The sequence below is a fragment of the Manihot esculenta genome, chromosome 1, assembly GCF_001659605.2.
Source record: "Manihot esculenta cultivar AM560-2 chromosome 1, M.esculenta_v8, whole genome shotgun sequence".
NCBI classification, from domain to species: domain Eukaryota; kingdom Viridiplantae; phylum Streptophyta; class Magnoliopsida; order Malpighiales; family Euphorbiaceae; genus Manihot; species Manihot esculenta.
The window spans coordinates 18,533,569-18,554,866 of NC_035161.2; the positions used below are offsets into that span (position 1 = coordinate 18,533,569).

The 21,298-nt window shown below is 34.4% G+C and overlaps 1 protein-coding gene across 6 annotated transcripts; it reads right to left on the reverse strand.

Moving 5' to 3' along the window:
* Positions 1 to 1,708: 1,708 nt before the first annotated feature.
* Positions 1,709 to 4,241, reverse strand: LOC110623064 (probable E3 ubiquitin-protein ligase RHA4A). 6 transcript variants are annotated; one of them, XM_021767929.2, is made up of 3 exons: positions 3,326 to 3,730; positions 2,994 to 3,070; positions 1,709 to 2,265 (listed from the first exon to the last, which is right to left on the reverse strand). In XM_021767929.2, the coding sequence occupies exons 1-3, from the start codon at positions 3,542 to 3,544 to the stop codon at positions 2,022 to 2,024; spliced, it is 540 nt and encodes a 179-aa protein (XP_021623621.1). In that variant the 5' UTR covers positions 3,545 to 3,730; the 3' UTR covers positions 1,709 to 2,021. The 6 variants fall into 6 exon arrangements, 4 of the variants coding, with proteins under 4 accessions (XP_021623621.1, XP_021623613.1, XP_021623638.1 ...); XM_021767921.2 differs by having other exon boundaries at positions 2,994 to 3,079; positions 3,326 to 3,729; XR_006350269.1 differs by lacking the exon at positions 3,326 to 3,730 and adding an exon at positions 3,840 to 4,241 and having other exon boundaries at positions 2,122 to 2,462.
* Between the last annotated feature and the right edge of the window lie 17,057 nt (positions 4,242 to 21,298).

Here is a 21,298-nt window from a genome sequence, read left to right on the forward strand (position 1 = left end):
TATGAATAATTTCAATTTATTTAATATTTAATATTTATTTAATTTTTAATTTTATAAAAGAAAGTAAATGTATAATAAGAGTAAAAAGATTTAAAATAATTCAAAAGTGTATATTTAATAATTAAAAATAATAAAAAAGAAATTTTGTATGACGTGGTTTGTGTAAATATATCATTATTGGTATAGATATTTAAAAAGCTTTTAAATTTTAATTAGAAAACATAAAATTATATGGAATTTATGGAGAGAGAAATAATACTTTAATTGAATTAACCTAAAAACTTGTAATAGTAGATTAAAATCAAGTAATTGAAATTGAATAATCAAATTTAAAAAAAATGATAAAATTAAGGGATTAACCATGAAAATTACCCACCAATCTATGAAGCAATGGTCTTAAGAAATGGGGCTTTTTACAAAATTAGATTTAAAAAAAAATATATATATTTCTTAAATCCTGGATCGTGGAAAAAATTTTCCCAAATCAGGGTGAATAAGTGTTTTACCGCACTTTATAAATGCGGTAGCCTTTATCGCACTTATAAAATGCGATAATAGAGAAAAATAAAATTTTTTTAAGGTAGAAAATTTTACCTCACGTTTCAAGTGCGGAAAATTTTTTTTTTTTAATAAAAAATTCTACTACACTTTTTAAAGTGCGATAGAATTTTTTAATTATTTCCCTCTTTCCGCAAATTGAAATTGACTTAGCGAAAAGAGTCAATTTCAATTTCTGTAGTATTACCGCACAATTTCAATTTCTGTATTATTACCGCAATTTACAAGTACGTAATACTATAATTTATTTTTTAAATATATATTCTTTTATATTATATTTATTTATTTATTTTTATATTAAATATATGTATAATTATAAAATATTAATTATAATGTTATATTTATATATAATTTTAATTATTAAAATAAATTATATATGATTATTATAATATTAAAATTTAATTATATTAAAATAATTAATATTAATATTATAATAATCATATATAATTTATTTTAATAATTAAAATTATATATACTGTTATATTTATATATAATTTTAATTATTAAAACAAATTATATATGATTATTATAATATTAAAATTTAATTATATTAAAATAATTAATATTAATATAATTTTTATAATTATATATATATTTAATATAAAAAATAAATAAATTAATATAATATAATATATATTTAAAAAATAAAGTATAGTATTATCAAACTTTACTGCGGTAATACAGCAGAAATTGAAAGGGGTAATTTGCGGAAAAAGGAAATTAATTAAAAAATTCTACCTCACCTAAAACGTGCGGTAGAATTTTTTATTTTAAAAAAAATTTTTTCAGCACTTTAAAAATGCGATAAAATTTTTTATCTTAAAAAAATTTTATTTTTCTCTATTACCGCACTTTATAAGTGCGGTAGAGTATAAGTGCGGTAAAACACTTATTCACCCTGATTCGAGAAATTTTTTTCTGCGGACCAGGATTTAAGAAATATATTTTTTTTTTAAACCTGATTTTGCAAAAAGCCCTAAGAAATGATGAAGGAAAATTGCCTACCAAGATCACTATCTCTTCAGCATTTCCACATAGGCTCTTTAGATAGAAGCTTCTTTCATTTTCGAGTAACAAGGTTTTGTCTATTTGCATCTTTCCTGTATGCTTCTGCTTTATATTGCATCAAAATAACAGTGGACGAAAGGCGGAAGAGAAAGAAAAAGTATATAAAATAAATGTCCATAAAGCCAAAGTAGCTTAGACCATTTTGTATGTGGTATATGGCTGAGGTCCTCTGCCTTTCTACTTTATTAATTTGAGCTTCATGAAGAAAACAAAATTTCTCATCTTTGTGTTACTATGTTTGGATATGTAGAGCAACAGATTCTTGACTTGAACTACCCCTTCCCATTCTCTGTGGAAAAGGAAAGCTCTCAGCAGAGTCCAATGAAGAAGCTTCAGCGGTTGATGATTTTTCAATAAGGTACCACAAGGCTATGGCTGAACTCTTGTTGCTGTTCTTATGATACAATCTGTAGACTATAGTCGGAGTTTGGATTAACTTGCTGTAGTTGTGTCTCAAGTCCACCAGACTGCGCCTGATTTTCAAGTTTGGTAGTGGGGATCACAAAGGATCTACAAAGTGGACAAGTTGAGTTTGAGTGCAGCCAATGATGAATACATTCAATGTGAAACACATGTTTGCAAGTTGGGAGTTGCAGCAACTCTTCTTTGATCTCGAATTCGCCCAAACAAACACAACACCTACAAAAAAAAGTTTTTGATTTGCATTAGATATGAATCTTTCAGCTGATTAAACTTTATTTCCTGTCAATCCAAAGCCTAGTCTCTTTGGAACTTATGCTGCTGCACTTTCGCTGAATAGGAGTTGGTAAGAATTTGAAGAATTTTCCAAATCGTGCTGAGCCGTTCATTAGTCCAAGCGAATCTCCATTCTTGACCTATAAATAAACGAAAAGAACTCTAGAATTGGACCAAAAAGTGTGCATATGGCATGATGCATCGCGTCCGTATGCTTAGCTTCATTAATATAATATCTTTTGTGAAGAATATTAAAAGATAGTCTGCAAACTTTATCAGCCATCAAAGGCATCATGTCTCAGAAAACTTCATATTTTAAGAGAAAAATAAGTTTCTCTCCGACACTTAGTAGCCGAAATGCAATGTAATATAATCAAGATTTTCTATTAAATCTCAATAGGAATTTTACTTACATTACGGTGTACAAAACATAATCTTATTAATGAAGAAAATGTTCATGAACATTACATGGATAAACTTTGAAAGGGTCACTTTCAGGGATTTGTTGGCCTTGTCAAGGAATGTCATGAAACATTACTATCACTTATACACATGTCTGTTGTGCATTATAGATCATAGACTGGACTAGCTAGCACTTCAATGCCACAACCATTTATAGAACACTATTCCTATGTATGGGAATTAATATTAAGGAAATGTCAGTAACTTACTGTGATTCTCTTGTCCTTAATTCTTCATCAAATAATACAATTGGAAGCTTGTCTTTGATCTCTTTGTTCAAACCAATCTGACAAACCTATAGATATCATTACAAAGAACCAGAAAACCAAACAAAAACTAAATCATTTGTTTTGGCTTGCAAAAGCAAGTTAGCATTCAATTGCTCATACACAAAGCTCATCAATGGCAAACCATGATGCGTAGCGCAATAACAGTAAATGTTCCAGAAAAAGGAAAAAAGAAATCTTCAACTTCTTCTGATTTTTCTATATATGAGTGTGCGCGCGCGCGCGTGCATGACAGGAAGACAGAGAGGACTTACAGAGAGCACAGATTGAGTAGACTGGTTAGCTGTTGTCGGAAGAATCTGAGTAGGAGATGAGAGTGAGGTAGCCCTTCTCTTGAGGTAGAACAAGTAAAACAAGAGGAATAGAATAATGGAGAAGAGGATGGGAATTGAAAATATGAAAGCCTGGTAAAGTTTAACTTGAAGTGCTTGAGGATAAAGATGAGGAGTGGTTGCTGTTGGAGTATAACCCATGAGTCTCCAAGCTTCTAAAAAATCAGAGACCGAAGCCAAAGTCTATTTTAGAGATGGAAGAGATGCATGGGAGAGGTACAAAAAGCCTTGTTGAATGTATTTATGGAGAGAATTGAATCAGTTAGTGATTATCATTCAGAGACAGAGAGAGAGAGAGTTGAGGATATTGCTGTTAGATTGGAGAAAAGGAAACTTTAATAATTCAACTTTAGTTAAAATACAGAAGCAACACCTTTCCAAAAAAAAAAAAAAATTACGGAAGCAACATAGAGCTTTTGAGATCAAATTTACATACATGATGGTACAGATTCTATCTTTATCAATGATGGGACAAGCTCCACTAAGGGATGGGTCCTCATACCAACAACTGGGATCAATTCGTCTTCATTCTTCAGGCATGGACAACATTATCATTAGCAACTCTATAAATAATTCCTAGATTACCACAAAAACGCACAACTCACAGAGACATGGTAAAAATGATTGATTTGCTAAAAAAATTAAAAATTTTCATATTTGGATAATAATTATCTAAAAATAGTAGCTATATGCCAACCATCCAACGTCCTGTTAGTGGATTTTTCTTTCCCACCTGAAGAAAATGATGTTAGAAGTTGGTGTCATCTTGCATTACTCCTCACGGAAGATTGAGAGAAAGCAATTGGTTGGCGGGTCAATAACTTGATAATTTTCAGACACGAGATAGCATTAACAAGGTGGGTTTAACTTAACTTCAAGCAATTGACATGTTACTATATATTGTAGGTACAACTCTCCATTTAAAGAGATACAATTAATGGAGATCTTTAATCTTGCTTATAAAATTACATGTGTATGTCTCCCGCTAGACATGATGGTTTGTTGGTGTTAGATGCTAACCTAACCTAACCTAACAACATTTTTGTCTTTCCATTTGTTAAGGTACCATCAAACAATCTTACAATCTCTACTTATATTTTTTCCTTTTTCTTTTGGTTGAGTAATAAAATTTCATTCATTCATCTAAATCTAAAGATTATAAAAATACAAAAATAATAATTTCATATCTAAGATGATAATAATTTTATACTCACGAATTTAATCTGATAGCAAGTGTATTAAATTAAATTTTAAAAGATTTCGATTTAATTTTCTATATATCTTTATAAAAAAAATAATTTTGATGTGTTTTGGACTATTAAAAAATTCAGGATCTTCAATTTCCTTAAAATCAGGTTAGAAATACTTGCACTATAAGGACTTTTATAATCTCTGGCTATCAGAATGAGTGATCTCATCAAAGAAGATAAATGATAAAAAACGAAAGAGTCTTATGTTGCATGTATGAAATCGATTCGCTGTGGTAAGTGCTAGGCTTTTATGCTTCAATTTTTTTTGTTTGAAGGGATTGGAGATTAGAGATTGGGAATTGGGGAGTGGAGAGTAGAACCGAGATTTCTCAAATTTACTTAAATACATTTATCACCAAATTAAATTTGTGAGTTCATGAAATTCAACTTTATAATTATATATTATAATAAATATTTATATATTAATTTAATTAATGTATTTAAATGTTTTCATTACATTTAATTCTATGCATGAGCCATGCATTAAACAAATTCGAATTCTAACTCCAATAATAGGTAGTGATGATCCATGCAGTAGCTATAATAAGGACGAATCTAAAAGTTTATTTTAGTTGTGCAAAATATGTGCATGATCACACGCATGCATAAATGGATATATTTATGTTTATATAGATATGTTAGTGCAAAATATATCATAATTATTGTATTTTCAAAGACAAAAGTAGGGATAGTCAATAACATTCTTTTTTATTTTATTTTTTAATATTTATATTTTAAACAATTTTTAATATTTTTTAATTATTTTGATATCAAATACTAAAAGTTGAAAATTTGTAAATTTATAATCGTTAAAATTTACGCTTTGATTATTTAACAGAAAATATTTTTAAAGAAAATATTTTTTATAATTTTTAGCATTTGAAACACTAAAAAAATTTAATTAACAAAAAATATTTTTTCATAAAAAAATATTTTAAAGAAAATGATTTTTTTTAAAAAGAAAAAATTATTTTCCATATCTCTTCTTATGTATAAATTTATTAATAAATTTTATTTTTTAAATTAAAATTAAACAATAAAAAATAATTATCTCATTAAAAAATATTTTCTACATAAAATATTTTTCATGATAAATATTTTTCAAATACAAATTAATTTTTTACAAATAAACAAAGTTTTAGTTTCTGAGCGAATATTTTTTCTAATTAGTATTATTAAAAATATTAATTTTTAATATCAGTATTAATGAATAATAAATTATTATGATTTCTAATGCACATAACAATTGCCAAAAGTGAGACATAGATTGTTATTACGAGATAGGTCCACATAGCAATAGTTCAGTGAATCGAAAATGCGGTCTGTTCCGAAATAAGAAAAATTTGGATACTTTAGCATCCAAACTATCACTAAAAGACTCGTCCCTCCCTCAACGAGGCAAATCTCGACGTGAAGTTACTATTATCAAATACGGTCTGACATATCTCCATTATAACTGTGATCGTGGGATTTTCACTTAAATAGTTAGCGATTTTCCATATCAAGCAGACGGTCAAATTACCGCCGGATTATGATGAGTTGCAAAACTCACCAATTTTTCCTTATTAAATTTCATGATTTTGTTATGATTTTAATATAAATAATTAATTTTTATTTAAAATTTGATTTTGAGACAGATTTTTGAGCGGAAGTTAAGAAAAATGAATGAAAACAGGCTGAATTGAAAAATTTTCGGATTGAGGGTTACAGCCTTGGGCAAGCCTGTAGCCCAAGGCAATGGACAGCTCCATATTTCAAAAAATGCCACCTCAACTCGATTTTTCCAGCCGTATAAGGATAAACTTCAAATTGGAGCAAATACAATTAAATTAAAATAGGGATAAGATAGGAGTAGTAGAGTTTATTTTAAATTGTAAATATTTATCTTTTTGTTGGGAAAAAACCTATATAAAGGCTGTCCAAGAATTAACCTAGGCATCATATTCTCTCTTCCTCTTCTTCTCTCCATTAAACAGCTGCCCCCCTTCCTTGCCACCCCCTTCTTCTTCTATTTTTTTTTTTTATAGTTTTTGCAATTTTATTATGATCTTTAGAGGCAAAACAATTCTTTTAAGTTGAAAGTTAATCCAAATTGAGGTTTTATTCAAGTTGTGAGATTATATGCTTAAATTCTCTTCATCTTATTTATATTTTCTATTGATTTCTATTTTCGAGAAATAGCATCTCCATTGTTGTCCTCTTAGGAATTCAAGGGGCCCATTAATCTCTTGGAAAAACAACATATTGCTAATTAACATAATTAAATCCATAATTGTTTAATTGGGTTCATAACAAGTAGCAATTAGCATATTCATTTATATTAAGAAATTAGTAGATTTGATTTAAATAATTTGCGTGTTATTATTGATGAAGTTTGGATTTTTCTCTCTTAAAGCAGGTAACTAATTAAATCTACACGCGTGTTAGGGTTGTTAGTTAATTAGGAATTAATTTAAGCGCGAAGCGAATTAATTTAATCATAAGAAAGAATTGGTGGATTCGCGTGTTTGACTACTATAACCAAAGAATAAATAATAAAATGAATTATTTTTCTAATCAATAATCAACTGCCAAATCCCTCAATTTGATTACCTTAAGCTGAATTTAATTTAATTATTTGTTTCATCATCTCAATTGCATTGTTTGTTTTTCTTTTAATTTTTTTTTTCGCTTGCCCAAGGCAAAATCAGTTTCTTTAAACAAAAATTTCTTTCTTCTCTCTTTTTCTTTTAAACTATTCTTCTTATTCAACTAGTCATCTAAATTAAACAGAATTAAGGTCTCTATAGGATCGATACTCACTTACCCTATCTACAAATTCATATTGAATTCAGGAAAGAAAGATAAGTTTTAATTGACGGATTCGACACCCGTCAGATTATCAGAGAAATACCATACTCATCCTAATCTCCTACAATATAAAAGGGAGAAGAACCATAAGGACAAAGGTACGCTATTATTGAACATTAAAACTCTAAGCATTTCATTACACTTTCGCTATTATTGAACATTAAAACTCTACAAATTTAGAGTGGTTGCTGTGGGCACCCACCACCACCTTATATTGTCTTCCTTGTAGGTCCTAGCCAATTGCAGCTCCATTCCATTTCGGCCATGTCATCAGTTTAAATCTTGGCTACATTATTTGATTTCGCTGCCAAAAAATCTATTGAATTCCTTTTACTCATTTAGATCACGAATGGTTTGTCATCATCTTTCCACACTCACGAAATGTTCGGAATGGTACATGTCATTATAGGAGGACCTGATAAGGGCAGTGGCAAAAATAAGCGCGAGGCGGGAAATGTCCTTTCTATCTATCAAGAGCCATGGGTCAAACAGGAGGTAAGGTTCGATCCTGCTAATAAGGCAGTAGGCTTCTTTCAGAATGATCCCCTGATCTTTAAGATCCTGCTGAATTGAGAGGTAAGGCGGGTGCTTGTGGATACAGATAGTTCTATTAATCTTCTCATCTTAAATGTTTTCAACAAGTTGGGCTTAGATAAAAGCAACCTCACTAGAGTTTCTTATGCTTTTATAGGATTAGGAAACAAGACCATGATAGTCTTGGGTACTATGAACTTCCCCCCTAGTGTTGGAAAATGAGAGATATAGGCGAGAGTTATACGCAGAGTTTGCGATGGTAGATATCTCATTTACATACAATGTGATACTTGCCCGTCCAGTACTAAATTGCCACTGTATTGTTATTAACATGAGCACTATGTGTCTTAAGCTTCCAACTCCAGGTGGCATATCAGTGGTCCGAGGCTATCCAAGGTTAGCCAAAGAAGATTATGGACTCCCAACAAAAAGTCTTGAAAAAGCAACCATGCCCATTGACTTGCTGAAAAAATCAGAATCTCATGTAAAACCAGAAGCGGCAGATTCTATAGAGGAGGTCCAGATAGGAAAGGAGCGAAAGGTACGATTTGGCACCGCATTAACCGGTAAAGCAAGGTCTCGTCTGGTGGAATTATTGAAAAAATTGGGTGTCGACTTTTGCTTGGTCCCCAAAAGATGTAACAGGTGTAGAATTGGCTCTTAACACTCACGAGCTATTTGTCGACAAAAATGTCAAACTAGTCCAATAGGAGAAAAGAAAGTTCACACTAGAGAGACAGCAGATGATCAAAGAAGAGGTTGACAAACTTTTGAGTGTAGGATTAATAAAGGAAGTATAGTATCCCATATGGCTGGCCAATGCGATTCTAGTAAAGAAAGCTAACGGGAAGTGGAGAATGTGTGTGGACTTCACCGATCTTAATAAAGCATGTCCAAAAGATCACTTTGTCGTCCATTGATAGATTGGTAGACTCAACTTTAGGCCACACAGTGGTCTCTTTCCTCGATGACATCTCAGGGTATCACCAAATCATGATGGATATCGAGGATGCGGAAAAGACTACATTCATAACGGACAAGGTAGTTTTCTACTACAAAGTAATGCCTTTTGGGTTGAAAAACGCAGGAGCTATGTATCAAAGATTGGTATTGGAAATCTTTAAGGACATGGTGGGGTCTACCGTCAAAGTGTATGTCGACGACATGGTAGTTAAAAGCTAGTCATTGGAAGAAACCTCCAGAGAATACCCAGAGAGGCTTTGATGTCCTAGACAAGGTAGGAATGAAGCTGAACCCAAAAAATATACCTTTGGGGTAAAGGCTGGAAAATTTCTAGAATAGATAATCTCGGAATGAGGCATAGAGGTGAACTCATAAAAGATCAGCACTATCCAAAACATGGAAGTACCAAAGACCATCAATGAAAGCTAAATAGGCGAATCACCACCCTGGGCCGATTCATATCCTGTTCAGCAAGAAGATACCTCCCGTTCTTCAAGGCCTTAAAAGGCAAAGGTAAGTTTGAGTGGAGAAAGAGTGCGTAGAGGCCATTGAAATTTTAAAAGCCTTTTTATCCTTTCCCCCATTGCTAAACCCGCCTGTCAAAGGCGAAGATTTGTTCTTATATGTTAGTAAATCTAGAGATCACAGCAATCAAAATATGTAGCGGAATAAAAATTTTAATCTCTAGATTACCTCCCAGGAATCAAGTGTCTCGTTTAATTCAAAAAGAAGGTGACTATGCGGTTGTCGAAACCGGTCAAAAATAACATTTTTGGTTATCAACAATTTCACAACTGTAGATAGTGGCAAAAGGATCGAATTCACAGGGAATTGATACTTACCTATTTTCCTTATCAAGACCAAGTAAGTAAACTGAAAGTAAAATAAAAAGGGGGGTTTTGAGATTGATGAATTAAACTAATACTGAGAGTAATAAAATAAGGAAAATAATAAAATATAGAGATTCAAATATGAGAAAAGCTCTAGTTGAGGAATTGGATCCACTTCAATTATTGGGATTGCTCATTGATACTTAGATTCCTTTATTTGATTCAATAAATTAGTTATGGAGATGGAAGAGGCTTCTCACCACCATATCCCTCCTTAAGCATAAACTAATTAGAGAACGTCCTCTAATTAATCACTAATCAACAAGTTTCCAAGGAACGTCCTTGGGCCTTAGGCATCTAATAACTGTCAATTGCATTAAGAAATAGAGAGACCTAATTCTAGCTACCCAAACGTATGATGATATTGCTAGATCATACAATTTCCTTAGTTTTTACACCAAGAGTTACTTGTGTTTGAATAATCCAAGCAATTACAGACTTAAAACTATCCAAACTAATAAATTATTACATTTCAATCAAAAATCAATTGGCCCTATTGATCTAAACTACAAAGCAACAATAGAATTAAGCATGAAATTGCATAAATATTGAAAAACAAAAGATAAACAATGTATTTAGATCTCCCAATCCATAAAAAAACCAAGGTTTCACCTAATCCTCAACTAGAAAAAAGGTTTTAGCCATTCATGGCTGAAACAAAACACAAAACAAAAGAAAGAGATGATGAAGAAGAAGCCAATCAGCTTGGAGAAGGAGTGAGGCATGCAACTGAATGTTGGAGTGGAGAGGAGAAGAGATGGGGCGGCTCCTTATGTGATGTATTTATAGGCTGAATGTGCTGCCCTAGATCTCCTTGATGAGGTAGAGCCTTCTTTTGAATTTTGAATGCTGAATTTTGAATTTTGAATTTTGAATTCTTGGAAGGCAAGTGCATCTTCTTGAGATTTGGCTTCCTCAACAAGGGAAAGACTTCTTAAAGATTTGAAATTTGAATTTCAAATTACTCTGCTGAATGTACTTTCCTTATTTATCTTCACTTCAGCTGCAACTTGACTTGGGCAAGCAACTTGTTCTCCTTTATCCTATTTTAGGCAGTTTTAAGAGCATTTTCACCAAATTACCTCTTTACACCATTTTCTGCAAAATAAGATCAAAATTACAAAATTAGGCAGAAAATGTGCAAATTAACATTAATAACAATATAATAAAATGGTCTAAATTTCGTCTGATCAGAAGGATTCAAATTCTAACCTTTTAGAAGCTTTTGAAATATTCAGTGGACTCCAGGTGCCGTTTCTTATAAACACTCTCTACTGGTATCCATACGAATGCTTGCTGTCTGGAGTGCTAACTCTTGAAAAATGGCCAGAGATTCTCTGCTTCCTTTTTCACCAAAAAATACGTGAGTTCTCAACTCTCTTACTCTTAGAGAATGTGTTTCTGTTATGTGTGGTCTAACAAAAAATAGATATTGATATATTTATTCAATTCAAATTGGAATAGAAAGAGAAATGATTGATATTCCAATCCATATCAAATACAGATTGGTTTATTAATATTATTATTAATAACAAATTAATAGACATCAAGTCCATTAATAATGTCCAGCCCAATAATGCATTCTTTGTGTGTGATCTGATAGGTGCACATTAATTGGCAGTAGGCCCAATCTTTATTAAAGCCTATAAGTCATAAGTGGCCTCTAGCAAGACATTATAACTACTCAATTATTATGAGGATCGATTGTCCAATTAAAGCCTTATAATAGAATATGAATTAACCCCTTTGTCACACGATATCAAGTTTAAACATAAGTCATGTTCAGTGTCATACTCATATTGTTCAACCTTATAATTACTCGATCTCCAAATAGACTGATAAAATCAAATGTCATCAGTCATACTATCAATTCATTTGAGCATGACCATGTATTTTTCAGTCTGACTTATTGAGAGGCCTAAAAGATATCTCTCTTAGAGAGAAGGATAAATTCTATCTTGATTGTTCAATATCCACTACATAATTTCTATCATACCCAACCATAACCTTTATGATTATTCGATTAAAGACAACATTTGATTATGTCAAAACATAATAGTCCTTATGTCAGAAACTATGACAATCTCAAGTCCAAGATTTAATTCATAACTATTATGAGATTCACTAATGATACTAATCTATGTAATGATCTCAATGTGGATCTATCTAATACTTTATTTTCTAACAAGTATCTATAATATTGATTTAATTACTATACATATAATCATCTTATGATTATCAATCAATATGCATACTAGTTATATATATGCTATTATCTCTATAATAATAAAAACTAGGGATATAAATCATTATTATGTAACATGCAAACAAATAACAATGATGACAAAACCTCTTTATTAATAACAAAATGAGTAATATAAATGTCCAAATTAATGGCTTAGGGTATATACACTAATACTATATTTGTCTTCGACATAGAAAACAATTTGCTCGGTACTCGTTCGTGAGAGTAATGGAAAGTAAAGCCCAATAGATTATACCAGCCAAGTTTTGAAAGGAGCGGAGTTGAATTATTCTCTGGAAAAATTGGCATTTCAAGTACTCATGTTAGCCATAAAGTTGCGGTCTTACTTCAAGTCACACACCATAGAAGTCAAAACCGACTGACCCTTGCGAAAGATCTGACACAGATCGAAGCTGTCAAGATGATTGTCTGTCTGAGCAGTAATATTATTAGGCTATGATATCAGCTATATTTCCAGAAGGGCCATGAAGGCCCAAGTCCTAGCCTATTTCGTGGCAGAGGTGACCCCACCACTGGAACTCCAGCAGTTCTCTAGAGTAACCATAGAAGAATGGAAGGTTTGGACAGATGGAGTTTGCAAAATCGGGGGCACAGGAATCATGATTCTTTTGCAATCCCAATCTAGCATAAAGCTTCAATATCCGGCGAAGCTCGCCTTCAAAGCCACTAACAACATGGCGGAATACGAGACCGTGATAATGGCTCTAAGAATCATCAAGGAGCTAGGTATTAAAAAATATTTTATTTTTAGTGACTCACAATTGATTATCAATCAGTACCAGGGACAATTCAAAGTCTAAGAGCCAAACCTCATCAAATATGAGGAAAAGGTTGAGGCCATAATGAAGGAAATCTAGGCAAGGTAAGATAGCTGCGAACTTCATCAAGTGGCTAGAGGTAACAATGAAGAGGCGAATCTATTAGCCAAGATGGCGGCGGTAGGCGAACAACATTTAACCTAACCCTTCCAGTTCGAGGAGTTCCACACTCCGGTGACAGAAATGGAAGAATCTTTTCCTATAGAAGAAGGAGAGTCGTGGATGATGCGTATGTACAAATTCTTAAGACAAGATGACCTTCAGGCTGACAAGTTATTAGCTAAACAGATAATAAGAAAGTCTTCTAAGTACACATTAATTAATGGATGGTTATACAGGAGGTCCTCCACACAGTCATGGCTGTGATGTGTGACTAAGGAGGAAGGCCAAAAAATTCTAAAAGACATCCATGAATGTGATTGTGAGAATCACGTTGTCTGGAAAGCATTCAAACAAGGATACTATTGGCTAATAATAATGTAGGACGTGAAGCAACTTGTCCAGAAGTGTCAAAGGTGCCAGGTGCACACAAACATCCTAAGGACACTAGGAGAAATGCAAGCGGCCATTGAAACTCCCTAGCCTTTCTTTAAGTGGCGGATAGACATCCTTGGCCCTTTTCCTAAGGCGTCTGGGTCAAGAAAGTTTGTTATCGTGGCAATAGACCACTTCAGTAAATGGCCAGAAGCTGAAGCGTTACAGTCCATCACTACCAGTAAGCAATCTCTTTTGTTAGCAAAAATATATTTACCCGATTCGGAATACCCAAAATAATATCATTAATAATGGAACTCAGTTTGCAAGCATCATATTTAAAGACTTTTGCAAAAAATAGGAGATTGATTTAAGGTTCAACTCAGCTTACCACCCCCAATCCATTGGTATGACGAAAGTCACAAACATGATTATATTACAGGGGCTGAAGAAAAGGCTGGATCAAGCCAAGGGTAATTGGCCTGAGGAACCGTCTCACATACTATGGGCATACAGGACTTGACTGTGCGGTTGTCGAAGCTGGTCAAAAATAACCTTTCCGGTTATCAACAATATTACTACTGCAGATAGTGGTAAAGGATCGTATCCACAGAGAGTTGAATACTTATCAATTCTTTTCAACAAGACCAATAAACTTAATTGGATGAGAAATTGAAAGCAAGTAACTGAAAGCGGAATAAAAATAAATTGCAGTAAAAGTAAAATGGGGGGTTTGAGATTGATTTGATTAGCAAACTACTGAAAGCAATTAAATGAGCAAATAATTAAAATAAAAGAGAAATCAATATGAGAAAGGTCTAGTTGAAGAGATGGATCTACTTCGGTTGTTTGGATTGATCATTGAAACTTATGTTCTTTAGATTAATTCAACAGATCAGTTATAGAGATGGAAAACGCTTCTCACCACCATGTCTCTTCTTATGATTAAATCAATTAGGGAACGTTCTCTAATTAATTACTAATTAACAAATTGCCAAGGAACGTCCTTAGGCCTTAGGCATCAAAACAATTATTAATTGCATGAAGAAAAAGAGAGATCCAATCCTAACTACTCAAACACATGAGATGTTGCTAGATCATACAATTCCTTAGTTGTTACACAAAGTGTTCTTATGTTTGAACAATTCAAGCAATTACGGACTTAAAATTATCCAAACTAACAATTAATTACCTTGTAATCAAGAATCAAGTGGCCAATTTGATCAAAACAACAAAGTAATAATAGATTTCAAGCATGAAATGTATGAATATTGAATAACCAAAAGACAAACAATGTGTATTCAGATCTCACAATCCATAAAACAATGTGTGTTACACCAAGTGTTCTTATGTTTGAACAATTCAAGCAATTACGAACTTAAAATTATCCAAACTAACAATTAATTACCTTGCAATCAAGAATCAAGTGGCCAATTTGATCAAAACAACAAAGTAATAATAGATTTCAAGTATGAAATGTATGAATATTGAATAACCAAAAGACAAACAATGTGTGTTCAGATCTCACAATTCATAAAACAACCTTATGATAGAACATATTTTAGTCCATATTATCATGATCTTATTGATGTTTATTTACACCTTTTCTACCTAATTTTGTGGTTTTAATCATGTTTTGCAGATATTAGGTGTAAAGAGACAATATGGAGAAAATGCTCTTAAAACTGTCAAAAAGTGCCAAATATGAAAAGTGCCAAAAAAGAAAAGTTTTCAAATATGGAAAGTGCTAAATAAGGAAAGTTTTCTGATAAGGAAAGTGCCAGAAAAGGAAAGCGCAATCAACAGATTCTTTAAAATTCAAATTGCAGATTCTTCTTTCCTTATTCAGAAGGTGAAGCCAATTATGGAAAGTGTCAAATAAGGAAAGTTTTCAGAAAAGGAAAGTCCTCAAATAAGGGAAGTGCAGAAGCAAAAGCAAATAAGGAAAGATCAGTCAGAAGATTATTTGAAATTCAAATCGCAGATCTTTCTTTCCTCATTCAAAGATGTGTACACACTGCAGCAGTCATATCTTCCTATTTAGGCAGCAAGATCTCATGAAGACGCACTTGCCTCTTCTGCGTTCAATATTCAAAATTCAAACGAAGGCTCCACCTAAAAAGGAAAGACTGGACAGATTCACTTTCCCTTCTGCATTCAATGACTGCGCTCCACTTCCTCTTCTGCAATCCGCGCGCATCCTTCCTCTTCTGAAGCCTGATCCGCGCGCCTCCTTCCTTCCAGAGAATTTGCAACGCGATTCTTTCCTTTTCAGCACTTTGGGCAGCCTCTTTACTAATTAGGAAGCAAGTATGACCTAGGGCAGCACTTTCAACTATAAAAAGGCACATAAGGAGCCTCCACACAACCTTTACACACCACCTTGGAGACACCTACGAGATTCACATCTCTTCTTCTACCTTTCTTCTTTTCTTTTATTTTTGTTTCAGCCATGAGAGGCTGAAACCTTTTATTCTAGTTGAAGATTAGGTGATACTTTAGTTGTTATATGGATTGGGAGACTTGATCAAACATTGTTTAACTTTTGGTTGTTCAATATTTGTGCAATTTCATACTTGATTTCAATATTGCTTTGTTGTCTAGATCTACGTTGATTCTTGATTGCAAAGTAATAATATGTTAGTTTGGATTATTTAAATCCGTAATTGCTTGGATTATTCAAACATAAGAATACTTGGTGTAAAAACTAAGGAAATTGTATGATCTAACGACATCTCATGCGTTTGAGTAGTTAGGATTGAATCTCTCTATCTCTTCATGCAATTAACAATTGTTTTGATGCCTAAGGCCCAAGGATGTTCCTTGGCAATTTTTTAATTAGTAATTAATTAGAGGACGTTTTCTAATTGGTTTAATCATAAGGAGAGACAAGGTGGTGAGAAGCGTCTTCCATCTCCATAACTAATCTATTGAATCAATCAAAAGAAACTAAGTGTCAATGATCAATCTCAACAACTGAAGTGGATCTAATTTTTCAACTAGAGCTTTCTTATTATTTATTTCTCTTTTATTTTATTATTCGCTTATTTTAATTGCTTTCAGTAGTTTGTTAATCAAATCAATCTCAAACCCCCCATTTTACTTTTACTGCAATTTATTTTTATTCCGCTTTCAGTTTATCTCGTTTTCAGTTTTATCTTGTTTCAGTTTATTTCTCTTTCAGTTTATTTTTATTTCAATTAATTCTCTTGGTCTTGATAAGGAAAATAGGTAAGTTTTCAATTCCCTGTGGATTCGATCCTTTCACCACTATCTATAGTTGTAAAATTGTTGATAACCTGAAAGGTTATTTTTGACCGGCTTCGACAACCGCGAGTCACCTTAGTTTCAACTAATCTTCAACTAGAATAAACAAGAAAATAAAGAAAAAGATGAAGAAGAGATGTGGTCACTTGTAATCCCATAGGTGTGTCCAAGGGAGAGTAGAAAAAGCACGGGGAGGCTCTTTATGTGTCTTTTTATAGTTGAAAGTGTTGCCCTAGGTCCTTACTTGCTGCCCAAGAGGCTGCTTGCTGCCCAAGAGGCTGCTTGCTGCCCAAGTTGTGTCTGAAAAGGAAAAAATCACGTTGCAAGGTCTTCAGAAGGAAGGAGGCACGCGGATGGCTCTTTAGAAGGAAGGTGGCACGCGGATGGGTTGTGCAAAGGGAAAAATATGCTGTCCAATATTTCCTTTTTAGGTGGAGCCTTCGTTTGAATTTCAAATCTTGAATGCTGAATACAAGAGAGGCAAGTGCGTCTTGTTGAAATCTTGCTACCTAAATAGGAAGATCTGACTGCTGAAGTGTCTGTACATCTTTAAGCAAGGAAAGAAAGATCTGCAATTTGAATTTCAAATAATCTTCTGACTGCGCTTTCCTTATCTGTTTTTGCTTCTGCACTTTCCTTATTTGGCACTTTCCATATTTGAAAACTTTTCTTATCTGAAAACTTTCCTTATTTGGCACTTTCCATATTTGGCACTTTTTGGCAGTTTTAAGAGCATTTTTACCAGATTGTCTCTTTACACCTATCTTCTGCAAAATAAGATCAAAACCACCAAAAAGATGTAAATAAACATCAATAACATCATGATAAAATGGTCTAAATTATGCTCTATTAGGACTACTCCCAGAACAACTACTGGAGAAATACCTTTTTCCTTGGTATATGGGGTGGAAGCAGTTATCCTCTTGGAAATACAAGTAAGTAGCTTCAGAATACAACATCCTGAAATCTCGGGATACCCTGAGGAAATACAATTTAACTTAGACCAAGCTGATTTCTTACGGAAAAAAAACTGCAATAAGAATGACAGCTTACAAGAACAAAATGTCTAGGATATTCAACAGCAAAGTCAGGCCGAGAGCCTTCAATGTGTTAGACTTGGTCCTCAAAAGAGCGGATGTAATAGGGAGCAATGCCAGACTCGACAAGATAGGAAAAAATTGGAAAGGACCGTTTAAAGTCTCAAAGGTTATTCACCCCGGGTCCTATAAACTGGCCAAGCTAAATGGTCAAGTTATTCCTATGCATGGAATATTTGTAACTTAAGAAAATTTTATCAATAATGAGTTGATGGGGTTATTTCCATATGATGAGAACTTTGGTAATAAGGAACGATGGATTGCCTTTCCCAAAAGATAGACTAATGAATAGACCACTTGGGTGATGGTCCCATTTATGAAGGCCACAAGATAGTTTTCGCTAGGCCAGATCACAAGGTGGTTTACGCTAGACCAGTCGGACATTGGTCCCATTAATTAAGGCCATAAAGCAGTTTTCACCAGACCACGTTACAAGGCAATTTTTGCCAAACCACTCAGACATTAATTCTATTAATTAAGGCCATAAGGCAGGTTACAAGACAGTTTTCACCAGGCCATGTCACAAAGCGATTTTGCCAGACCACTCAGACGTTGGTCCCATTAAATAAGGCCATAAGACAATTTTTGCCAGGCTAGGTCATAAGGCAGTTTTCGCCAACTCAAGTCACAAGGCAGTTTTCGTCAGACCACTTGAACATCGATCCTATGAATTAAGGCCATAAGGCAGTTTTTGCTAGGCAAAGTCCCAAAGAAATGTCCACCAGACCACTTGGACCTTGGTCTCCAAAAAAAGATCTCCCGCACTAAGCGAGCTAAGAAAGTGGTATACTGATTCCCAAAGAACAAGGGGAAGCCATTAAAGAATAAGGCGGACTTTCCAAATGAGAACAAATAAGAATTAAAGGTCGTATATTTTTTAGTATTTACAGAAGAATTTTTTTAGTTAAAAATTACAGGTAAATGCATCTTTGCAGCTAAAAATGACAAAATAAGCATTTTATTATAAAAGATTATAAGGAAACAAAAAGAGCTCGAATCAAGTCTCCATCACGTCGGAACCCTTAAAATTTGGAAGACACTAACTGCCTTTCTAGCTTTGCCCTTAGAATCAACCTTGTGCAATCCAACCTTTCTAATGAGGGTCATTATAGTTGGGCTGATAGCAGCCCTCAGTGCCAAGAAGTATAATTATATTTTTTATGAAGAGCAGCCGAACATTAATTCTTACGAGGGCATAGGTATACTGCTTAAAGTTGCATCCGACCCAACTATAATGCCTCTTTGGTGTTGTGATCTTCATAGACCACGATGACATCCTCCACACAGACCTGGTCATCCTTAAAAAAAGGGGTGAGAAGACACTCCACTCCGTTTTCCTAGAAATGGTGGTTACTAAACGTAAAAGAGAAAAGAAATTCTTATACAGAGGCACAATCGGTAAAGTCTTTAAAATGGACCAAAAAATGAGGACGCCATTATGACCAAGGGAAAGCAAAACAATGCAAATGGTCAAGTTACACCATGAGATCAATAAGACGAAACGTCACTTTCGAATCTAAAAAATTAAAGATTAGCAGAGAGACCTTTAATATAATACTCGGCTAGAGTCTGGCATCAGAATTCCTGCCGTCCAGTGGAATTCCGGGTGACGGAACTCTCTAGACGGGTAAGGGTTATGGTTTCATATGTTTTGGTAAGAGTTGTTAAGGTTTTAAGTATAAAGGAAATGAGTTTTTGGAAAGAAAAGCACCAAGGGAGAAATGCCAAGGTTCGGCCGCCGAAGATGACTTTCGGCCGCCGAACATGCATGGCTTTCGGGTTCACGTTTGGCCGCCGAAGGTGGTCTGGCCAGCCACCTATAAAAGGCCCTAGGTCGGTCAAATGGATAAGATTTTCTTTCCATTTGCATGAGCTGAGGTGAGACTTGATCTTCTTTGAGTGAGTCATGTGTTTTCTCAAATCTTTCATGGTTTTGATGGATTTTCATGTGTTTTTGAAGTTTTTGAGCAAAAGAGTAAAGTTTGAAAGTTTGGAGACTTTGAGAGAGGAGTTCTCCATATCTCCACGTTAGGATCCTTTATTCTCTTGTTTGGAAGAGGTAAGTGAAGATCCTGAACTTCCTTTCATGATTTTTGAAGGTTTTATGGGAGTTGTATGGGTAGTTATGCATGTTTAGGGTAAGGGAGGTTTTTGATGATGTTGTGTCTAAGCATGTTTACATGTTGGGTGAGATGTTTGTTTGAGGTTTTAGGCTAGTTTTGGACCTCTTTATGCATGTTATATGGTATATGCTAGTTGGGAGTAGTTGTTATGCATGTTGGGTAAGTTTTGGGTAAAGTTTGCATGAAACAGAGCAGGTTTCTGCCCAACGGGCAAAACCAGGTTCGGCTGCCGAACCCCTTGTGGAGGCAGTTTCGGCTGCCAAAGCTTGCCTCCGAAAATGTGGACTTTCGTCTCTGGAGGCAAGGTTCGGCCGCCGAAGGTGCCGCCGAAGGTGCCACCGAAGGTTAGAGACTTTCGTCTCTGGAGGGCATTTCAGCCCCCGAACCTTGCTCCCGAAAGGGTTCGGCCGCCGAAAGAAGGAGTTCGGCCGCCGAAGGTGCTTGAGTTTCGTCTCTGGACGGGACTTTCGGCCGCCGAAAGTGCCCTGTCCAGCTTTCTTATGCATGTTTTATGTGATAATTTTCGGATGTTTTAGAGGGCTTCTGGGGAGTTTCTTAGAGTTGTCCTTGCGTTGGTTTGGTCCCTCATTTGAGTCCACCTGTGTAGGAACGGACCAGAGGAACCAGGGAGATCGGCAGTGAGCACTGCTTCAGAACCTGCAGAGTCAGTTCAGAGTCTGCCAGAGGTGAGTGGAACTAAACTTAAGTTTTTTCATGTGAGAAAGAAAATGCTTTTAGCATGTTACATGCATCATGATGATTATAGTATAGTAGGTTGATTGCACTAGTTTCACGAATATGACGCATTGCATAATACGATGCATATGATGATGTGGATGGACCAAGGCGACCCCAATAGCCCTAGATCTGTTGTAAGACCTGGCCGGGCCAGGCAGCCATCTGTTGTAAGACCTGGCTGGGCTAGGCAGACAGAGCTTGTAAGACCTGGCTGGGCCAGGCAGACAGATATTGTAAGACCTGGCCGGGCCAGGCATACTGAGGTTGTAACACCTGGCCGGGCCATGCATCCTAACACTGAGGGGAGTTTTGGTGGTCATGTCCATCCGTGATATGACATGTTGATGATGTGATGCATACCATGAGACCATGTTATTCATTTTATAGGTCTGCTCATTGGGCTTGTATAGCTCATCCCTCTCCCCTAACCCCAGTCTTGTAGGTTCAGAGTCCAGAGGGAGTCCAGCAGGGTATGGAAGGAGAAAAGTTATGTAATAGCTAGTGTGGACATGTACTTGTAAAGAGATAGTAATTGTGTAATAAGATGTATAGAATTGTGCTTGACCGTTTGTAGTACTCCCTGTTTTATATACATGGTCAGTTTATGTACATGGTTGTATTTTAT

Excerpts from the sequence above, each read along its gene's own strand:
- LOC110623064 (XM_021767921.2), bottom strand. The coding sequence starts at position 3,544 with ATGGGTTATACTCCAACAGCAACCACTCCTCATCTTTATCCTCAAGCA. Across the intron at positions 3,080-3,325 it reads CTACTCAATCTGTGCTCTCT|GTTTGTCAGATTGGTTTGAA; the intron begins GTAAGTCCTCTC and ends TGATATCTATAG. Across the intron at positions 2,266-2,993 it reads TTAAGGACAAGAGAATCACA|GTGTTGTGTTTGTTTGGGCG; the intron begins GTAAGTTACTGA and ends TTTTTTTTGTAG.